This window comes from Polyodon spathula, chromosome 13 (genome assembly GCF_017654505.1).
Source record: "Polyodon spathula isolate WHYD16114869_AA chromosome 13, ASM1765450v1, whole genome shotgun sequence".
NCBI lineage: Eukaryota > Metazoa > Chordata > Actinopteri > Acipenseriformes > Polyodontidae > Polyodon > Polyodon spathula.
The window spans coordinates 1,520,206-1,542,508 of record NC_054546.1 but is presented as its reverse complement, the minus strand read 5'-3'; the positions used below and the strand labels follow the sequence as shown (position 1 = coordinate 1,542,508).

Genomic DNA, 22,303 nt, shown 5'->3' with positions numbered 1-22,303 from the left:
AAAGCTTTTGATTTGAAGTCCTTATCCCTAAGCATTATGCCCATGCTTCAGAAGTTATTTTCAGGAATCCTTTGGAACCCAGCTTCATGCACTTAGCCCACACAAAACATGTGGTTTAAAAGCAATACAGTTGAAGATGAACTATACATTGTAGTAACCCTACAATTGCTATATTAAATAAATGTATGCCACAAGCACCACTTAAAGGAATTCACTGCCTCGATTAACAAAGTTCACCAAAGCAGCTCTCTCTCTGTGGGATCTTCCATATTATAGTCAGTTAAACTTGTATATATGTTCTCACCAAATAATATATTCTATTGATAATCACAATGTAATATACTACCAAAAAATTTTACAATTTACTGTTTCAGATTTTGCTACCGTAATTAACAGAAAAGAGTACCTTCAAATATTGAGATATTGTAAAAGGTGTTTTAAATGATGGCTGAATTAGAGAATAGAAAATGTGTTAATTTGAAAATATATGAAAGATTTGCAGCATGAAAAGATCTACAGTAAAAGATATAATGTAATTTAGCTAACAGCAGAATAAAAAGTGAACTATTTAAGGCACAGCTCCTATATATATATATATATATATATATCATTTCCATGACAGATGACTGAAAAAGTAAATAAATCTAGTTTAGTAATAGCTGTCAGAAGAGTTACACAATCAGCAATTTGTGACTTCATTGTTACCATGGAACAGACTGAGTTTGTTCTTTCTAAAGGAAACAAACAGCTGCAGTGTTAGGATAAGGTTATAGCATTTCAGCCATAGGGAGTGTTTTAAAATGCAATTTAATGTATGTCTCTTGGAAACATGATGGGGCATGTGGAGCTGGTCATGATGCAGTATATTAATGTAATCCATATGCCTTTTTGTATGTCATTGGTTTTCATACCAAATACCTTTCCATGAATGCTCCTGTTTTATTTAACTTTTGGCTTGTTTGCTCAGGTGGTTATAGGTTTTGGAATGGTTTGTGCGTCTGAAAAAAAAACATACTGTATCCAAAGTTTTTAATTCCCTTATTTGTAATTGCACACATTAAGAATGGACTGAAAGAAATGAAATGGAACTAGTTAAAGTTTAGCCTCCAACCTCCTTTAAGTTGACCTTCCCTTTGAAACAATACCTGTTGTCAGTCATGACCCAGAGCTGGGTAGCGGCTGCAGATCTTGTTCTGGCAGGTTGATGTGGGCCTTGTCAAACACACTCCTGTTTAGGGGGTTTGTAAATAAGTACAAAAGGATTCGGCATTCTGAATATCTTTTCTTTCTAATTTTTATTTTTTTGTTAAACCACCCCAAACATTTGTTCTCTAAGCATACATCACAAAGGTGTACTAACAAAGGTTTTAAAATGTTCTTACCTCTCATTAACACGTGCAGCATTATCTGTGGTCCCCTTTTTCTTCTGCTGAAGAGCATGAGTTCCTTGCTTTTATGTTATACTTTAATTTCAAAGACCCACAGACGAGACCCACTTCCTGGTAACTACTTCATGTGCTGTAGGTCAAACTCACTTCCGTGGTCTCGCTGCAATCAGATTATGTGACCTAATGCAACGGTACCAAGGTGCAGCAGTTTGTCTGTAGTGTTGTATTTGAAATATTTACATGCCATCTTCTAACATGAAAAAACAAGATTCCCAGCCCAATCATCAAGGAGTCAGTAATATTAAAACTAACAAGGGTTCAGAACATGGCTTTTAATGCATTGGTTCGCTCTCCTTCAACTCCTTTTGGGTTGGGAAGTTCTGGGCAACTCAGGCCTCATGAACTGCTTCCCAGTGTTTTCAATGTTAAATATTTAGTTAGTTATAAAACATGGTAACAGTTACAAATAAACCAAATGATCTCAATTAGTCAACCCAAATTCAACAAATACCACAGCATTGTGTTTTCTTGACCACTGAAAATATGTCATAATATTTTAACCATTAGTAACTGAGTTAATTTAATTCACATTTGTGAAAAGTTGTGGTTTCAGTTAGCAAACTTTTTTATGTACAGTAATGCATTGTAGCTGGAGGTACACAGGGCTAGTTCAGATTTCACTGTCAGTGTTCGAGTATGCGATACACTCAATAGCAGTTGAATGCAAGATATACTGATGAAATAACAGTGTAATTATTTGATGGAAAGTTAAAAAGAATACTGTGATGTGTCTGACAGTGATTAAGTGCTTGTGCATTTCTGTCAGCTTTATTTCTTCTGTTTAGAAGAAACAGAGCCAGCACTGTGGTATTAAACCATCCTGTTTAGCATATTTTAATTGTGGAGTCTGAACTACACAGCATGTTAGTTCATGTTGTCTCTCTCGATTATCAACCGTTTTAAAAGAAAGTGCCAAGATTCTTGTCTTGACAAATTGAGCCTTATAAACGTAAAGCTCCTTGAAGGAATTCTGAAGATGCCTCCCTATTGCTATCATTGTCTTTTGCACAGTGAACAGATAGCATCATTCCTGTATTGCAAGATCTATGTATTTAACACAAGTATTATATTCAGTTGTTTTAGTCTGTTATTTTGTGTTTCAGCTTGCAAACTCTAGGTTTACACATTTTAGGGCTTCCTCGCACAGCAATTGTAATCTGCCATTACCTGACTAGACTGGAAAGGTCAGACCTCATGTATGTATTGTTATGAATCGCGGTATCTTCCTGAGCAATGCACTGTATAGTTCCTCAGCATGACAGTGCTGAAGCTGTAGCTGTTTAGTATTTCATTGCTGCCACGTTAGTTTACAAATTGTGCACTTTTCGGTGATTCCCTTGTGATGCTACGACTTCAAAGTAAACCTCTGTACTTAAAAAGAGATCAGCTATCAAAGGTATTGTCAGATTGTTCTGTTGTTCATGAAGTGTTGCAAAATAGAGTCTGTTTGGTGTTTGGAATCATATCTAAAAGATATTTATTTGCAAGCCCCACATCCGATATTCAAGCCGAATACCTTTTGCACTGTAAAGTTTTTGGAACAGGAAAAACAAGTGATACCCTTGTAAGAGCAGTTTAGTCACACTCTACATGCCCTTTCTATAACCAGATATCAAATGACTGATTCAAAAAATGAAACTTGAAAGTAGTAATTTATTATTGAATATGAGAAATGAATTGGAATCGAAATCTGTTTGTCTAAATTATGTTCGGCAAATGCATGTGTGTTTTTGTTCTGGTCTATGAAACCATTTTATTTTATTTTTCAGTAATTCTGAATTTGTTTCCAGCACTTTTAAATAGGTAGAAACAGATGCTGGAGTAATTGATGCTTTGAAGACCAAACTCTTGGGAGAAATAATGGAATCCACCTCTTGCCACAACACATGAATCCAAATAATTGTTTCCAGTTTTTTTTAAAGGATTTCCTGCGAGAGATTTGGCACATGAATCGGTTTGTATAATAGTGGATCACAGTGATCCGTCTGGCTTTGTCTATCAGTGTATTCAATGCAAATCCCTTTGGTTCTACCCGCTCATGTGCTATACAAATTAATAATGCCTTGTTATTAATAATTCCTTATTTAATGTCTTCATATTATTTAAAGTACCCTTAGTCATGCAGTAACTAGAAAGAGTTTTAGCTGGCAGAAACCACACAGGTTGCTACAACTGTTTAAATAATGTACCTGCAATTGCTCTTTTCATTAACATCCTGACAAATTTTTACACTTATAACTTTTAAAGTCTCTTTCAAAGCTTTTTTCGAAGTGGCCGCTCTGGTGCACTGGGGTATGAGATCTGTTCTTAAATCACTGCTGGAAAAACAACAACAAAACACCCCACAAGTGCTCTGGCTTATCTGTTCCATACCACTTCATGGATCGTTATTGCTGTGCTGCCTGATTAACAATGTGGGCAATAATCCTTACACTATCAGTGCACTAGAGCAGACATTTTGAAAAGAGCTTTGAAACAGACTTTGAAGTTCTAAGTGTAAAAAGTTGCCAGGATTTTCACTGAAAATAACAGGTTGTAGCAACACCTGGGGACGTGTAACGCTATATTTTTTTGAAACCCCACTACTTACTCTTTGAAATGGAAAATTAAATTCCAATATTGTTATTATATTAATATCCCTATCATATGCACGGTCACTCTACTGTTTGTTTGTAACACTCCAATTTATTCTGTGCTAATTAATGAGTGCATTCTTTAAAGTTTTTAAACGCTGTAGTAACAGCTCATTTCATAGCACAATACATGCTAACAACGGGTAATGATACATCTATGTAAGATGTATAGGACGTTATAGATGAAGATAGAAAACCTATGATTCAATATTGCCTGTTTGGCAGTACAGTGTATCCTTTGGTTTCAATAGAATACAAGCTTCAGTAACAGTGTTTTTAGTTAGATTAACGAAAAGGTCTGTCTCGTCACCATGTATAGCGATCTGGCAAATTTCTGAAGTTGATGAACATTTGCTCATGTTATATTTAATTTTTTATTGATGTTATTTTTTTTCAGGTGCATATAAATAGTTAAAGACAGGTTCCCTGTGCTATGCTCCTGCATTCTCGTTAAAGTGGTCAGAATTTTCCATTTATATACAGTGTATCTTTAAAAGGGTTGCCATGCAGCTACGTGAAAAACAGCATGTGTTTGACATGCGGTACGTACTGCAATACACTAATCTTCAATTTATCAAGTTTCAAAAGTATGTGGTATTTTCTTACTTTATCAGAAAATCATAGAAAGATAAAAGCATGCACAACATGGCAAAGAGCAGCATTTTGATGATAAACGTAATCATCGTCATTGAAGGTATGATTATTTGTTCCTGTGGTGTTAGAAGCAGGGAATATGAAGCATCACTGACTGAGCTGTGTGTCAAGACTTTTATGATGCATTTTATACTAATAAGCATTAATAGTACTGCTTATTTTATTTATTAAAATCATTAAAATACCGCAGTGTTCATGTGAATTTCAACATACTTCTATAACATTTTGCAATCCTAAGTAATTACTTGTACTACCTTTACCCCCATGGTTTATTTATAGTTTCCTGTTATGATTATCAGACCCTAGGAAGAGGGAAAAGTAAAAAAAAAAAAAATAGAAGCAAGCTTGTTCCAAATTGATGCTGTATGAACATTGTTTGGATAGCTAGATGATTCTGTTTTTTAAATGCTATCATGGTATTATGATATAAATTATAATAAACAAGCCATTTCCATGACTGACTTCTGAATTACATATTCAATTCTGGCTTGTAGTGCTTAATTACAGCCTGCAGCCTTACGGCTATGTTGTATTTTATCTGTTTGTTGTGAAAAGGCAACGTTCTGAAATTGCATTTTATGCAATAATTATATCATATCATTTAATAATGTATTTTTTAAAATAACAATGATACAAAGCAGGAATCTCATACTCAAGTTAAACTCTTGCCAATGTTCTGAAATCTACACAAACACACCTTTCTTTTGAGCTCTGATTGTACCCCAAATTATTCAAACTATGTTTTGAAAGTCCTTAAAAATGTTTGTTGTTGTCTGTTTATCCTGCCACCTGAGGTGAATGTGTGTTTTTAGATGGCATTTTAATACCGCACCGGAAGTTAATCTATTATGTGGTGTCAGGGCCAGAGTGAATATGAAATTATCTACAGTAAAACAAGAGACTTTGTAGTAAGCAGATATGCTAAAAAGCTCTTCCAGGAGCAAACATGTGTCTTTAGAGAGCTGGATTGTATTGTCCAATAATGACGTTGTAAAGGTTCACATTGCACACAACATCGAACACAGCCCAGAACCACATGCAGATGGTGTAAAAGTGGGCCCTTCGGTTTTCCTGTTTTTCAGCCGAGAACAATAACGTGCCATGTTGCAAAACTAAAATGCTTGTTAAAAAGCTACCTGATTCTGCCCTCCATGTTCTTTTCTGTAATAATCTCTTGCCGTGCCAAGTCATGCAGTTGGAAGGATCTTGTTTCAGGTAGCATAGCCATAGGGCGTTAGAAAATGCTTCCAAATATGAAAAGATTGCACCCAAATAAACTTGAAGACAGGTACATGCTTTGCAAAGGAAAGAACCCGGACCAGTTCATTTGGTTTTGAGCCAAACGGGTAATTTTCCCTTCAGCAATTTTTTAGGTTGACGAAGACAGGTTGGGCAGGCACTGCAGTCACCCTGTCTGCACACTCTGCCATGGCTTGCATACCAGGGGCACAATTTTATTCCTGGAGACAGACAGGCAGATGATCTGATTGGCTGAGCTCCAGAGCATGCTCACAAAGGTTTCTTTGACAGTGGGTCATTTGGTTAGCTGTGCACCAGTAGCTGGATTCTAACCCCTCAGCCCTCCTGCTTAGAAAGTTCAGCAACAAAAAATACAGAGCTTCTGTATACAGTACCATGAAAGGAATAGCCAACAGAAACCTCCTTCACAAGGCTGTGATAAAATCAAAAAACAGCAAGAATTTCAGTTTTCAATCACTTCTAACCACAGTATAGAATGTACAGAATGACATATTAATCGGGCGATCAATTACATATTTTTAAAATATTGATGGTGTGAAGTAACCCTTTGAAGTTAGACATAAAACTGATAATACACCAGTAAATTGATTTAACCAATTCTACCAACATATTTATTTTTCTTTTTGATAGACTGTATGTCTGTATAATTCCTTCTCGATTCCTTTGGTTCAGAATGTCCCACGTGTCAGCAGAAGGCTTTTTAAGTGATTAGGAATGACTAAGATTAAAGTAAGATTACAGATTGGGTTGGGGGGGGGGGGGGTCTGTTCAGCAATAAAATTTGTAACAATATAATTTTTTTGTTTGTTTTTTATACTCATTTTAGTGAGTAGATTAATCAAATGCAAAAATCCTCATTTGAGCACATATGTCAGGAAGCAGTCGGCTAACATATATATATATAAAGCAACTGGAGCGATATGATTTTGAACTGATTATCTAGGTATACATAATCTTCTGATTTATTATTCCACTTTCAGATGGACAGAAATTCTTGGCACAGGTTTTGTATTCCCCGTATACTGTGGTATTTTGCATATGTGTGATGTTTAAATGTTGCATTGTTAATGCTTCAGAGTTAACCGGGATTGGTTAGCCCTTTGGTGACCCAGAAGGTGTTTGCACGTTTGATCACTGAGCAGGACTTCTATTAAAGTGAAATACCATTGATTTAAAAAGGGAAGGAAAGGTGAAGAAAGCAGCAGTATGGCTATCAAGGGGGATTACTGGAATATCAAATCAGCTAGAGCCATAGAAGCATTGCCCTCTTGGTAGTGAGAGTGGAGACGCATGGAGGTGCTATTCAGGTAGTTAACAGAATATGCATCTATGACAGGGTACTCATGTCACGTGTGTGGGTAACCAATGATATGCAAGACAGAGAGACATGGGAGTTGGAGTTGAAATGCCGCTCAGGCACTCAGGATTTATTAACAAACAAAAAAGTAAACCAACGATGGTAGCGCATAGAGGACACATACAGGCTGTACAAAAGATAAAATAAAACACAGTACAAAAACTACAAATAAAGGGTGCCACACGGGGTGGGCACTAGCCTTACTAAATGAGGCATCCCACTCCAGGAACCAGCTACCCTAGTTAACCCTCGCTATACATTACTTGGGATCAATGTCCCCTAAACTAACCTACTGATGAGCCAGTATTAATACAACGACTCCTGCTTCTTCATACGGCCTTCACAAGCACTGCTTGCAGTTTTAGGGTTGCGTAGCTGTAGTTCCTGCAGAGCAGGCACTGTCCACCTGAGTGTACACAGCGCCCCTCTGTGTAGCATGGCGTTGCAGTCGCCCAGAACGATCCTCACCGGATATTGCTATGCTGACGGACACGCAATCGAAACCTGCCCACCTGCTGATTGAGGACTGGCACAGCCAATCACTCGCTGCCCTTCCTCTCTACCAAACCTAACAGGCAGCAATTCTCAACTAAGCGCCCATCTGTAAACCACCATTTAATCAAACTTAACTCCAAAAAGCACACAAAACAAGCCCATTTTCACATATAATTTACACCAACCCTAATTTCTCCATGTGCAGGGCAATCGCTCTACTACAGCATCATATTTAACATTATTTGGGGAACATAAGTGTCAGTTTGGAAGGAGCAATGCTTAGAATCACAGTAACCCGACAGTGTAGATCAATGGATGTAAAAAGATGCAATACCATCTGGTTGCTGACCACATCCAGCAGGCAAGGTACATTCCAGAATTGGTCAGCAATCTGATAATCATGGTTTTATTGCCATTAGAAATGTTAAACATGCAATTCATTGATTTACAGGTTTTATTTACCTTTTTCCTAAAATGATTAGATTTTCCTACATTTCATTTATTTGAAGCTAGGCATTCTGTCAGAAAGTCCTGCGGTCATCTACCTTGTGAGCGCTCGCTGATTGGTGGATGACAGTTTGGAGATGTCTTATTTTGAAGAAAATGTAGAATGTGTGATGAAAAGGTGTTTACTTCATAGGAATACAATTGGAAGTCGTGCTAGTTCGTACATAATTTGTTAAAATTCATGACACTTAAAAAGTGACTAGAAAGAAAACTGGATGACAAAAGGAGGACCAGGTAGCACTGTGGAAAACCAGTGATCTGTGAAGTCTGTAATATTCCTGTTTTACACCTTTTTTATGTACTGTATATATTTTCAAAGCCCCACAGATCCCCACTGCTTGCCTTTCCTATTAATATTTGATGCATTCATGAATTTTCTGCTGTATCCCTGAGCCTACTGTGTGTCTATATAACAGGTACAATAAAAAAAAGCATATTTAAGGTGAAAGACCAGTTATTGTGATTGGGATAATAACAGTGACAGGTAATAACTTCTTCAGCTTTAGCTTGTGGCTGGGGAACCCTAGATTGTGTAACATAACCCTTCAATTTTAAATGCCATTGTAAGCATGCCCCAACGAGTACCATATGCACATGGCAAGTATACACAGAGTAGAAGGATTCTAGAATATGTTCCATGAAATGTACAAATATCTCTCTCTCTCTCTCTCTCTCTCTCTCTCTCTCTCTCTCTCTCTCTCTCTCTCTCTCTCTCTCTCTCTCTCTCTCTCTCTGTCTGTGCAACACTCAACTGACATAGATTTCCTAGTGCTTCCTTGGCCTGGCCCCAAGAAACCCTGAGATTTATTAGTCTGATGCAGTTCAAAGTCTATTGATTGCGGCCTCAAGGGTAATAACCAAATAGAGCCGGAGCAACAAGTCAATAACAGCGTTATGGCAACAAACTCCACTCACTTGTGGCACATTAGATTGTTTTACAGTTTTGCTGAGAGTAATCATGTGCGAGTCATTGCGAGTCAACACATCACTGCACCATGTCCATGCTGCAGAACAGGCTAGGCTCTACAGCAGGGTCATTAAGAGATGAATCCTTGCGACTTTAGTGCATTCACATAGATTATTTAGAGAGACTAAAACCTCACTTGTAGTGTCAAATCCACTAACGTAGCATTGCTTTTTTTATGCAGACAGCGCAAGCTGCGAGAAATAAGTAGATGTTTGGGAGTAGGAGCGAACTCCAATAGGAGTCAGAAAAATTAGGGGAAGAAACTGTTAAGAAGGCAAGGAAATGGTATGTAAAGGTACGTCACTTTTCTCCAAATGTCCTGCATCTGATGATAATAATAATAATAATAATAATAATCTTTATTTTTAATATAGTGCCTGTCACAAAACAAATTGCCACAAAGAGCTTCACATGGATAAAAACATTGACAAATATTAATAAGAGAATAGAAGAAGGCAAGAAAAACAATAGAAAAAAACACACAGAATGGTAAAACAAAGCAGAGAATAAAAGGACCATAATTTTTGCCTAAAAACGCCACATTATAAAAGTGTGTTTTTCATCTTGTTTTAAAAGCAGTGACTCTTGGTGCTTCCAGAGTTTTGGGGCCCTAAACTGAATTTGGAATTTGTGGGACAGTAAGCAACGTGGCATTCTGTGATCTGAGTCACAGTTTTTATTGAAATTTAAGCAGTTCAAGTCCAGTGAATAACCTCAAATGGTACAAAGGTAAGCGGTAAACTGCCAGAGGTTAAAAAAAAAAAAGTTTAGGTTACCAAAAACTGAAAAATAATATACATTTCAGAGTTATACAAAAAGGCCTTTTTCAGGGAACAACTTACAGCCGTTCTGCAGCAATGGAAGTAAATTAAGCCTTGAAAGTTGATGCTAACAATTCCTACAGGTGTCCCAACTTTTGTTGATTACTTACAAACCCTCTGTCTGTATAAAAGCAGTGTTGGAACAGACTGTGTTACTACACCCTCTTAAGCATTATTTGGACAGTATTGTACTGCAGGAAGTAGTATATTGCTATCATAATGGCGAGAAAAAGGCAATTAACAAAGGAAAACAGACAGACCATTATAACCCTTAAAAGTGTAGGTCTTTCCTTTAGAGAAATTGCAAAGAAAGCCAAGGTGTCAGTGAGTAGTTTCCTACTCCATCAAAAGGCACTTGGAAACTGGAGGAAACTCTGGCAGACCCAAAGCCACAACAGAATCAGAAGACAAGTTTCTGAGAGTCAACAGCTTGCGTGATAGGCGGCTCACAGGACAACAGCTTCAAGCACAGGTTAACACTAGTCGAAGTAAGCAAGTCTCAGTTTCAACTGTGAAGAGAAGACTTCGAGCTACAGATTTGACAGGTCGAGTGGAAGTAAGAAAGCCATTGCTAAGATGGCAAAATAAGAAAAAGAGGCTTGCCTGGGCCATGAAGCACTGCCAGTGGACTACTGAAGACTGGAAGAAGGTCTTATGGACCGATGAATCAAAACTTGAAATCTTTGGTTCATCACGCAGGGTTTTTGTACACCGTCAAGTAGGCGAAGGGATGGTTCCTCGGTGTGTGACACCAACTGTCAAACATGGAGGAGGAAGCGTGATGGTCTGGGGCTCTTTTGCTGGATCCAGAGTCGGCGACTTGCACAGAGTGGCACCATGTTCTTTTTTTTCATCAATGGTGGATTTAACCTTCTCAGTGGCACAGTGTAATAAAAAAAAATTAAAACATTTGTACCAGGACAGATTTGTCAGAATGAACATCCACATACAAGTGCTCTAACACATGCTGGAGTTTTCTCATGCTTTTTATTATTGTCTTGCTTCACCGCTGCCCTTTATAGCACAAGGGAGGGTTGCAGCTCGACTCTCAGAGTTAAAAACACTGTCATAGGGTGGTAGTGCTATCATAGGGAATATTGACATGGGGATGTACATTCAATCCATGTGCAGTTAGTGAAAGAGATGACCGTTTCAGCAGACGTACATGGAGGCTGCAGCTGTATTAAAAACCCAAACACCCAGATAGGCTAATGACCCACATACCAGCTGAACTTGTTCTTTGCTCGATCCCAGTGAAAGGCTGGCACATATTGATGAATTATGAGCCCTAATGAGGTTTCAGTATTGAATAAACAATACAAAGTTATGTACACCATGGTCTCATGGGTAGTGTTACATCCTTTCCACAAACTCAGTAATATAATATGCAGCTGGTCCTGAAAGGAATGCAAAGGGTTTTGTGCAAGAAATCTGAGGAATAGTGCTTCGCTTTTGAGTGATAAGCAGTGTAAAAAGTGCAGCCATCTTGAAGCACGAGCAGTATTACACAGTACACAGTGGAGGTACTAAAAATGAGTTTCATACAGTATACCTAGTAGTTAGTAATTCTATATGAGATTACAATTGATTTCACATTTTCTACATCGCTAAACACACACGGTTGTGGGGAGTTCCCGAGATTGTCTCAAACACTCGGTAGCCACTCATTGAAAATGTGTTACAGCAATGTATGTGAAACTTTATTTTTATTTATTTATTTTTTATTTTTATAATACTAGATGGTGATGATTAAGTGCGGGGTCCAGCACATCAAATGAATCCTACAGTAGCAACCGTATCTTAGTTAGTATAAAGGTACATCATGTAATCAAATGCACCTATAGTATATATACTAATGTTACGATATGGTAAATAATATTATGATTCACTGGTGTGGAGATGTTGTAATTCAGTCCACCTGTACTATGTTAGGGTTAATGATCCAATTAACAAAAATAATTATGAGGTCAGCAAAGAATACTGTTAAAATTAATGAGTAACATTTTCCCAACCTGTTATATATAAGCAGTATAACACCGAATGAATGTAGGCCCTACATATAGTTATTTATTACTAGTTTTATGGCATTAACAGATTTCATGCTGGCTGAATCAAACGCAAAACCCATAAGTGAAATTGTCACTGATGTCCCTGATGGGTTGCCATCAGTTACGGACTTGAACCTTTGGCTTCAGATCCTCTCCTGATGACATGTCTTTTTCTTTAAGAGGAAACTATAATCTGTGATTTTTTTTCACCTCAAAGAAGTTCAAAGCACACATTTTGACAGCGCTTTATAGTTTGTTGGTACAAATTGATGAAATGTACAAATATATTCTGTGAGCACCCAGCACTCTGAGGACACTGAAATAAATATATGCACCCTTTTTTTTTTATGCAGATACTTGACTTTAGCAGTGAGTTGTCTTAGTGAGATGTGTGGTACTTTAGCCCGGTTGCTCATGGAGAATATGCAGTATTTACTAGTGTTTAAAGAGAGGGTGTTAACATTGATCACCTGGATGCTGAGAGAGAAAGAGAGAGAGAGAGAGAGAGATTGAGAGAGATTGATTGATTGTAAGAGGCTGTGTGGTCCAGTGGTTAAAGAAATGGGCTTGTAACCAGCAGGTCCCGGGTTCAAATTCCAGCTCAGCCACTGACTCACTGTGTGTGACCCTGAGCAAGTCACTAAACCTCCTTGTGCTCCGTCTTTCAGGTGAGACGTTGTTGTAAGTGACTCTGCAGCTGATGCACAGTTCACACACCCTAGTCTTGTATCTTGTAAAGCGCTTTGTGAAGGTGGTCCACTGTGAAATGCGCTATATAAAAATAAATGAAGCCTTATGCTTCAGCTTTGTTTAATGCCTTGTGTAGACTGAGCTAGCCCTGCCCCTTGTCTTTCAATCAAACAACAGCAGGGAACTACTGTTTTAGCAGGGAGCCATAGAGGGCAGTGATATATATATATATATATATATATATATATATATATATATATATATATATATATATATATATATATATATATATATATATATATATATATATATATAAATAACAAGAGAAATACAAAAATCCACCCGTCCATCAGTTGATGTGAGAGCACAGCTGTGAAAATAAGCTGCAGGCAGAAGTTGTTGAAAATCCCTGAAAGTGTTGCACACAACTTTGAACAAGGTATTTTTTTTCACACAACTCTAAACAAGGTGTTTTTTTCTCCAGCACCTTCCTCGCCAGAGCTCCCAGTCCCAGCCCAGGCAGCTAGTCAGATTGTTAGCTGCCAGATGAAAAATGTATGAACTTGTACAGCAAAGGATTGTTCCAGCGCTCATTTTACCCGTTTCCGCGAGGCTCTTGAAGGCTCTGTTTGACATGTGTAGTCAGCACGCTCTTCACACTATCTCTCTTTTCTAAATGCTCTGTTTTTCTGTTATTATTCAATAAATGTATTTTTGCTAGAGGGTGGCAATGGATTTTATTATAAAGATCCACAATGAAGCATCTAAGATCCCAAAGAGGTGTCTAATGATATCGCACAAACACAGTAATTGCGGTTAAAAACAAAATCCATTATTTAAAAAATCCTGAAGATGTGTGAGGCTGTGCCTTCAGGAGATACACTAGCGTGCAGAATTGCATTGCATGGATACATATTAGCAGCAGTGAACTGTTGTGCGGTTAAATGATGGAAGCATGGCAAACATGTGGCATAAAATTAATTTTGACATCAGTGTTGTACTTGTATTTAAATTGTATCTTACAGCAATAACCTGTTACTGATAAACTTGAGGATATGAATGTGTTCTTTTGACCAATCAGACCTCGTAACCATAATATAAATACAATGTTGTGTTTTTATTTATCTGTGATGTTTTTCTGAGAATATGGCTTTGCTTAATTTGTGATGTTCAGGTCTGCACATTTTTCATTGGTGATTTAAGTTACTTTTTTTTTTTTTTTTTTTTACGCAGAGTAAATTTTATTTTTATAGATATATATATATATATATATATATATATATATATATATATATATATATATATAATATATATATATATATATATATATATATATAATAATATTTTAATGGTTAGTTAGATGAAGAAACTTCCCGATGGAAATAACAAATAGTGTGCAGACTCTATATATATATATATATATATATATATTATATATATAATATATATATATATAGCGCTTAAATATATCCGAATGCAAAAGTGACTCACGAAAACTATGGTACTTTACATGTACACCCCGGGGTAATTGTGGCAAGATAAAGACACAAATAATATAGAATTAGACCATGCGTCGTATTTATGGATGAAGACATTCTTTACATGTTAGTAAATTCCAAATAATAATAATGAGAATAATAAATGTGATTTAGCTATGTGGGATTATGAAAAATAAACATTTCTCACTGGGACAAAGATGGTCAATGTAGGAGTCCTGTGAAGTAGGTCCATCAGCTGATGGGATGATATTTTGTGTGCCACTGTATTGATGGGGCATTCCATGGTATTGGAAGGATGACATTGGCATTGTATTCACTTACTGTTGACAGATCCGCTATGGCGCTTTAGATAACATGCCCTGCCACCAGACTGCACATCCTGCACATTGTCTAATTCAACGCCTCGAACTCTGTTATTGATTACCAGAATATGAACTGGGCTAATACCTTTTTCTACAGTTCATCTGGCAACCAGAATGTAACTTTGAACTTTTTTGAAAGGCTTCGAAATGCCTGCAGCCTGTTCTGCAAAAAGAATTGCATTTTGGAATTGTAACTCTTATTTAGAATTTCAGGCATCAATTTGGCCAATTGCATTCCATAACCAGTAGCTTAGTAGTTGACAATATAAGGATTTTATTGAGATCAATTGAATTGAATTCAGATCAGTAGATGTGTCTCATTGAGCTATCACGGTTTGTCACTTAGCTTTGCTACAGATCACATAGAGAAAGGCTTGCTTTGACAGGTACAAGTATTCTTTGTTAGTCTTATTGAAATTACAAGCAGAGAGAAAAGATTACTTAAACAGCAGTACTACTAAACAATCTCAAAGCAGAAGGTGAGTGTGTGGATGGATGGTGGTTTGTCTATCAGTCAAATCATTTGTGAATACATTGATCTGGCTGACGTTCTTTGGTTGCTGCCTGGTTTGTAGTTATTCTCAGGTTCTCTTTTCTGAAACAGGTCAGACAGTGATTGATTTGTATTTGTTTTATTGGCCTTATAGAATAAAAAATTGTGTACTTTTGTGCGTCAAAGCCATGTGTGTGTGTGTGTGTGTCTGTTGTGTGTGTGTGTGTGTGTGTGTGTGTGTGTGTGTGTGTGTGTGTGTGTGTGTGTGTCTGTCTGTGTCTGCTTGTGTCTATGTGTCTGTGTGTCGGTGTCTGTGTCTGTATCTGTGTCTGTATGTATGTGTGTGTCTGTGTCTGTCTGTGTGTCGGTGTGTGTCTGTGTGTCTGGGTGTCTGTCTGTGTGTGTGTGTCTGTGTCTGTGTGTGTCTGTTTGTCTGTGTGTCGGTGTGTCTGTGTGTATTTGAGCATGCAGCAGTCAAACCCATTGTCTGGGACTGAGTATTGCACACAACAAGCCTTCACATTGTGGAGGTGTGTAGCTGCCCTCATTATAGCTGGTAATAAGGGGTGCTGAAAAACTGCTGAAAAAAAAAATTTTAAATTTTAATAACACTGGTATGATTTGGTAAATCTTTTCTGACAGAAAAGTCCTCATTATTTTTATCTGTCTCTGAGGGGTTTCTTTCTACCACCTCCCCTGTTAAACGGCCTTACTTGGGACTTTTGTGTTTCTTTTATCAATTTTTCAGATGAATTTATACTGCTTTTTTCCCCCTCTCAGATTGCACTGCATATTGTGTCTTTTATCCTTTTACCTTTATCAAATTAATCATTTTCTAAAAATAAATATACCAAAAAACAAAAAAAAGTGATTTAGTCATGATAACTACTACAAGTGACTAAGAAAGTTGTGTAGAGTTTTTCAATTGGTTTTAAATAGTAACCCTCTGAATGTCATGCATCATGCTGTTGAGTGGAATTTGAGTGAACCCAGATTGCTTTTTTGAGTTGATTCCACTTCCAGTGAGTGCATTGCATTTCTACATGTTGGATAGCAGGAACGAGGTGAGACTTTAGAAGTTAAGATGAATTTTTATTTTGGGTTTGCATTTGGTCTGATTAGGATAAATGCTTTTAATTATTGGTGTTAATTGGGGCCTGTGCAATCAGGCGACAGGGTTTTATTGCCTTAATTTTTAACTTAATTTAATGGTAGGGCATGCAAACTTGGGCATGTCTCTCATTTTCATATTGCCATATTTGCCTATTTTCTGACTTTGTTTAGTCAACCCTCTTCTTTAAATTGTCACAGTTCCTATTGGCAGTGTGTAAAGCAGTACATACCAATAGGGTTTATACCATTATGCATACCGAGTCATTAGTGACTGCTGGGTATCGAATGGGTTCCACTATATAATAGGTAGACATTTACAAGCTGCCTGTTGACTTTTTTTCCTTTTTATCCAACAGATTTGATACATTTTACATACAGTTATATACGCACATATACAAAAGAGGCAAAATATGTTTAGCATAAACAAGCAACTGAAATAAATAACCACAAAAAGGAAAAAAGAAAATATATCAATAATTCATTGATACTCCCTGACTCACTGCAAGCCACAAAGAATAGGCTAAAAACAATAACAAAACCATTGTAAAAAACGTGCTCCCTTGCACACAAATCCTGCCTGTTTTTGAGTATACAATAGTACCCTAAACTGAGGGTTACAAACGTCACAGAGGTTGAGATAGAATGAGCAAAACATTATTGTGCAATCAAGGCGATGGTTCACATTTAGAGCTAGACTACCCTGCCTATTAAAGGGTAAAGGTTAATTCTGCTTACAATGTGTCACGAGTGTATCATTTCTCATACACTTTAACATTGCTTTAACATTACTCACTTTTTAATCCTTTTTGCATTAGAATTAGGGCTGCCTTGGGACCCTCCTATGGGACGGTTTTCAGGCCAGCTGTACTGGAAGCATATTCAGGAGTCTGTGGGACTTCACTTGAGAGATGCAAGGTTAATCCTCTGTACTGCTCAGGTGTAATTTTTATTGAAAAGATTTGCATGCTGTTAACTGCATATTTTAAATGTTTTGTTTATTCAAATAATTTAGTGCATAGACCAGCAATTGGATTACACCCTTAAGATTCACTTAGCGATTATTGCTCAGAAAATAAAATTTCTGTGCCGGAGCCAGAAGGGTAACAGTATCTTATTGTGCTGTTTATATCACTTGAACATAAAACTCATGAAGTACAACATTGAACTTTAAACTATAAAGCTTGAAAAAGAGGTGGTCTTTGAAAATAATCAGATTCTGGTCAGATAATAGAAACTCAATATGCTTATTCCTTTTATACGTCATTCATGCACAATAAAATGTGACTGGTGGGTAGTCTTTTTGTTCTTTACCAAGATGGAGGGCAAGCATTGTTGAATATTGAACACAACTGCATGAATTGCTATTTCTAGCCCTACAGAATTGAGTATCTCGGAAAATGCCAAACATGTCAGCAAATGTTGAGCTGCTCTGTGTAGCGGTTAGGTAATACCAAGCAGTTACTAATTAAGCAGTACTATAAACGCATGATCTCGCATTGCAAATGGAAATGCACAGGTCTCTGTGCTGTAGCACAGCAAGTCTGACACATGGGGAGTAAAAGTGGGATGTTTTCCTACTTACTGAAGGGTCAGAGATTCATGCCTGCTTCATGAGTGCTGAAGTCTTTGCCCGTCCATTACAGATCTGACAATGGAGAGAGTCTTCTATGGAAAATATTCAGGGCCCCATTAGAGGCGTCAGCATGGCCTAGCGGCTGAAGGCAGGAAATCCCAGCTCAGCTGCTAAATTGCGGCGTGACCCTGGGGGGAACAAGTCACTCTCCCTCCTTGTGCACCAGTCCACTCAGCTGTAAAATTGGTACCAGCAGGACCCCACTGCAATGAGAAGTGGCATCTTTGTTGAGCAACACTGGGTTGGTAACATGCTGATTGTGTCTGAGGCATTGCTTGTATGCTTTCATTGCCCAGATGAACTCTGCACAGCCGTTGTGTACAAAGTGAAAGTCTGAAATGCTTTACACAGCAAGCGGAGAGGTAGGTCAGAGCTGCATTTTTAGTTTAAGGTTAAAATTACAGGTGGCATCTCTAAATGAAGACCTTGATGGACTGTTGAGAGAATCAAAACAAGCTGTAAAGCTGTCTTGTGCATCCCCACTAAAAGAAAAAAAAGCGTGCTTGTTAAAGTAATCTAAAGTAATAAACTAAACAGATTATTAGTGTGTTTCACATAATGAGTGATGCAGGGATCGAAAGCAGTTTTCTTAGCTTTAGTGTTAAGAGTGGAGCAGGCGGATGAGTTAGACCAGTGTGTGAGTGATGAATGATGGTAACTCAGGCCATTCATCTCCTGCTTAGAAAATGGACACAGACACTGAAGCAGTTTTGCAGAAGACATGTCAGCAAATGTGATCGTAGTATAATCTGTCAAGAGGATAGAGAGCTGGCCTTTTTTTGTGTCTCACTGGGGAGTAAATTCTTGTCATGCATGTTTTTTTTGTTGTTGGTTTTCATACCAACAGTATTTTGCTATTTATTTTCAGTTCAAAAGAAACCTTGTGTTAATGTTGTTCAGGTTTTTAGGATGGCTTAAAACCTAAAAAGCGATTTGTCAACGTTGGGCTGCCTTACAAAATGTCTTACTCTTGTTGAAGTTATCAAAGTTTACGAACACTTTGTTTAAAAGTCTTGGAAGATCAATACAATATTGTGGTGCATCTATGAGGTTCACCTTTTTATTCTTAATATTTTATTTAAAAACATCTACAGTAATAATGGAAAGTGTCTGAGCTAATGTGGCTGTTCCATTAGGGATGTAACCAAATGCTTTGTGCTAGATAGGAAATATCTGTAATTTGAAATAGCCTTCTACGTGGTAAACTAAAAAGGTCATACATTCAGAACTGTATCTTGACTAAATGTATTAAATATAGAAATGCTGAAAAGACCTACTATATAAGGGACTTTTCACTTTCACTTTTCAAAAAAAAGATTTATGTAGAAAGCTGGTGTTATTAATTTTCTAACTTCTAGGTGCCATACTTTTTTCCATGTTCCAATAAAAATGTAGCTTATAAGCCTAGGAACCCGTGTTCAGTGGGGGAAACAATTGTGGTGAGGTGTTTATTACAACATCTTTATTGTTGTGCTTAGATATATTTTAATCGCAGCAGTTTTGTTCGGTACTGAACTTCATCTCTTTCCATTTGGAGCTCTGGTCTGGGTATTCAGTACAGGTGACAGGGGCACCTTGTGTTTTACTGAACCTCATCTCTTTCCATTTGGAGCTCTGGTCTGGGTATTCAGTACAGGTGACAGGGGCACCTTGTGTTTTACTGAACCTCATCTCTTTCCATTTGGAGCTCTGGTCTGGGTATTCAGTACAGGTGGCAGGGGCACCTTGTGTTTTACTGAACCTCATCTCTTTCCATTTGGAGCTCTGGTCTGGGTATTCAGTACAGGTGACAGGGCACCTTGTGTTTTACTGAAACTCATCTCTTTCCATTTGGAGCTCTGGTCTGGGTATTCAGTACAGGTGACAGGGGCACCTTGTGTTTTACTGAACCTCATCTGTTTCCATTTGGAGCTCTGGTCTGGGTATTCAGTACAGGTGACAGGGGCACCTTGTGTTTTACTGAACCTCATCTCTTTCCATTTGGAGCTCTGGTATGGGTATTCAGTACAGGTGGCAGGGGCACCTTGTGTTTTACTGAACCTCATCTCTTTCCATTTGGAGCTCTGGTATGGGTATTCAGTACAGGTGGCAGGGGCACCTTGTGTTTTACTGAACCTCATCTCTTTCCATTTGGAGCTCTGGTCTGGGTATTCAGTACAGGTGGCAGGGGCACCTTGTGTTTTACTGAACCTCATCTCTTTCCATTTGGAGCTCTGGTCTGGGTATTCAGTACAGGTGGCAGGGGCACCTTGTGTTTTACTGAACCTCATCTCTTTCCATTTGGAGCTCTGGTCTGGGTATTCAGTACAGGTGACAGGGGCACCTTGTGTTTTACTGAACCTCATCTCTTTCCATTTGGAGCTCTGGTCTGGGTATTCAGTACAGGTGACAGGGGCACCTTGTGTTTTACTGAACCTCATCTCTTTCCATTTGGAGCTCTGGTCTGGGTATTCAGTACAGATGACCTTGTGTTTTCACTCTTGAGAAGAAGAACAGTAAGTTAAATTGAACATGTTGTAAACCATGGGGATGAAACATTAAAGACTAGTTATCTGGTTTTATCAACCTGAAAAATTATACAGTGTTAGTAATGGATTATAAATTAGCTTTAATTTATTCTAATTTGGGCTACTATTTATCCATTCAAGTCTCACTAAGATATTCTATTCATTTAACAACATAATTCTCCTCTATATATTTTAACAATAAAAGCATAGCAAAGTGTCAAAAGTGAAAGCATGGTAAAGCCTAGGTAAGCATTGTGAAGGTATGGTAAAGCAAGTAAACTATGATAAATGCATAATGTAAACAAGTGGAAAGAAAAAGAGACTGCAAAATCACTGCAATTTACCAGAGCAAACTTTTTTTTTTTTTTCTCACAATATTCATATTGTTCCCAGTATCAGGCTTAGAATATTGAAACTGGGAAGGTTTTGGGTTCTGGATTGTGGAGAATGTCACACTTGATTCTAATGACATGTGATATATTGAAGATAGCCACTAAACAGATGTATGTGAGTGGGTTAGCTCTTAATATTGTTACAGTAATTAACCATGACTTCATTTTTTTTCTTCCCCCTTTTGTTACAGGATCATCCAGAATCGGATCTTGATGTTTATTCTGGGCGTTATCATCCTTTTCACCGTTGTGCTGGCTATTTATTTTTCTGTCAGAGGTCTCTGATTCTTCTAAACCCCCTGCGTGATTAATAGCGACAGAGCATTCGTTTTGAGTAATTAGGACAGATTGGTCACATGAATCATTTTCTTGCACTGACAGACCTCTCCTCCCAAGCATACATTGACTCAGGTGCAGGCAGTGAATGCAGTGTTTTATTAGGGGTTTTTATTTCTTTGCATGGAATCTTCTTTTTCTTCTGTGTAGAAATCTGGTAAGAGTTTTGAAGATGCAGGTACGCAGTGATGTGTTATCATTGAACTTGTTTGTTTTTTTGTACGTTTTGTGTTAAAAAGTACATCAATTCATTAAGTATTTTAAGATAATTATATATATATATATATATATATATATATATATATATATATATAGATATATATATAGATATATATATATATATATATATATATATATATATATATCGTTTTAGGCTGTCACTGTTAACAACAGCCACTTAAAGACAGATTATGCTACTTTCCCAAGTCTAAAAAAATGTTTCACCCACCTTGACTTTAATTCTTAAAATTAGGAGTACATTTTAAGTAGTATTGCATTCCAGTTACTTGCTGTCAGAAAATGCTGTAGATAAAATACAGCCACTGTATAAACTCTGTATAAAATCTTGGGAGAGGCGTTTCTGCATGTTTACTTTGAAAACGATCATAACTAGTGCACCGGAAACACCAGGACTAAAACTAAAGTACTAAAAGTGGCTTGTGTTAATGAGTATAGTACCTGGATTTCCCGGGTATGTGTTGTAATAAAGCCTGAAATGCGAACACTTATACCGTTTCATTGTTGTATTTGTGTATAGTGAACAGTAATCTTTGTCATGTTACCAACAACAGACCACTGTAAAGTGTAGTATTTTGTGCAATATCGGTAATTGATTAAATACATTGTAAATACAGAAAGACATGCATCCAATCCAAACATTGTAATAATTTAACGCTGTTTAAACTCTGTTTACAATGTGTCTTTGGAAAGGAATTTGAACTGTGAAAGGGTTAAATCTGGTGGTAACTGGACCAAAAAAAACTGTACTTTTGTGTAGGGAGGAGTCCTTATTAAAATATGTTTTATAGTTAATATTGCCATAAATACCCCCAAGTGATTGAATATTTGTCATTTATTATTAGTGATAT

At 37.3% G+C, this 22,303-nt stretch overlaps 1 protein-coding gene across 4 annotated transcripts in view; it reads left to right on the top strand.

Moving 5' to 3' along the window:
• vti1a (vesicle transport through interaction with t-SNAREs 1A) overlaps positions 1 to 21,441 on the top strand; it is a 109,680-nt gene extending 88,239 nt beyond the window's left edge. For 2 of the 4 annotated variants that reach the window (XM_041269524.1, XM_041269523.1), the window contains one exon: positions 21,071 to 21,152. Coding sequence is in view for 2 of the 4 variants with exons in the window: in XM_041269521.1 (XP_041125455.1) it covers positions 21,071 to 21,164 (94 nt within the window). In the remaining 2 variants the exon portion in view is untranslated. Of the gene's footprint in view, positions 1 to 21,070 lie in introns of all 4 variants that reach the window. The other 2 variants (XM_041269521.1, XM_041269522.1) reach the window with 2 other exon arrangements.
• The last annotated feature ends 862 nt before the right edge of the window (positions 21,442 to 22,303 follow it).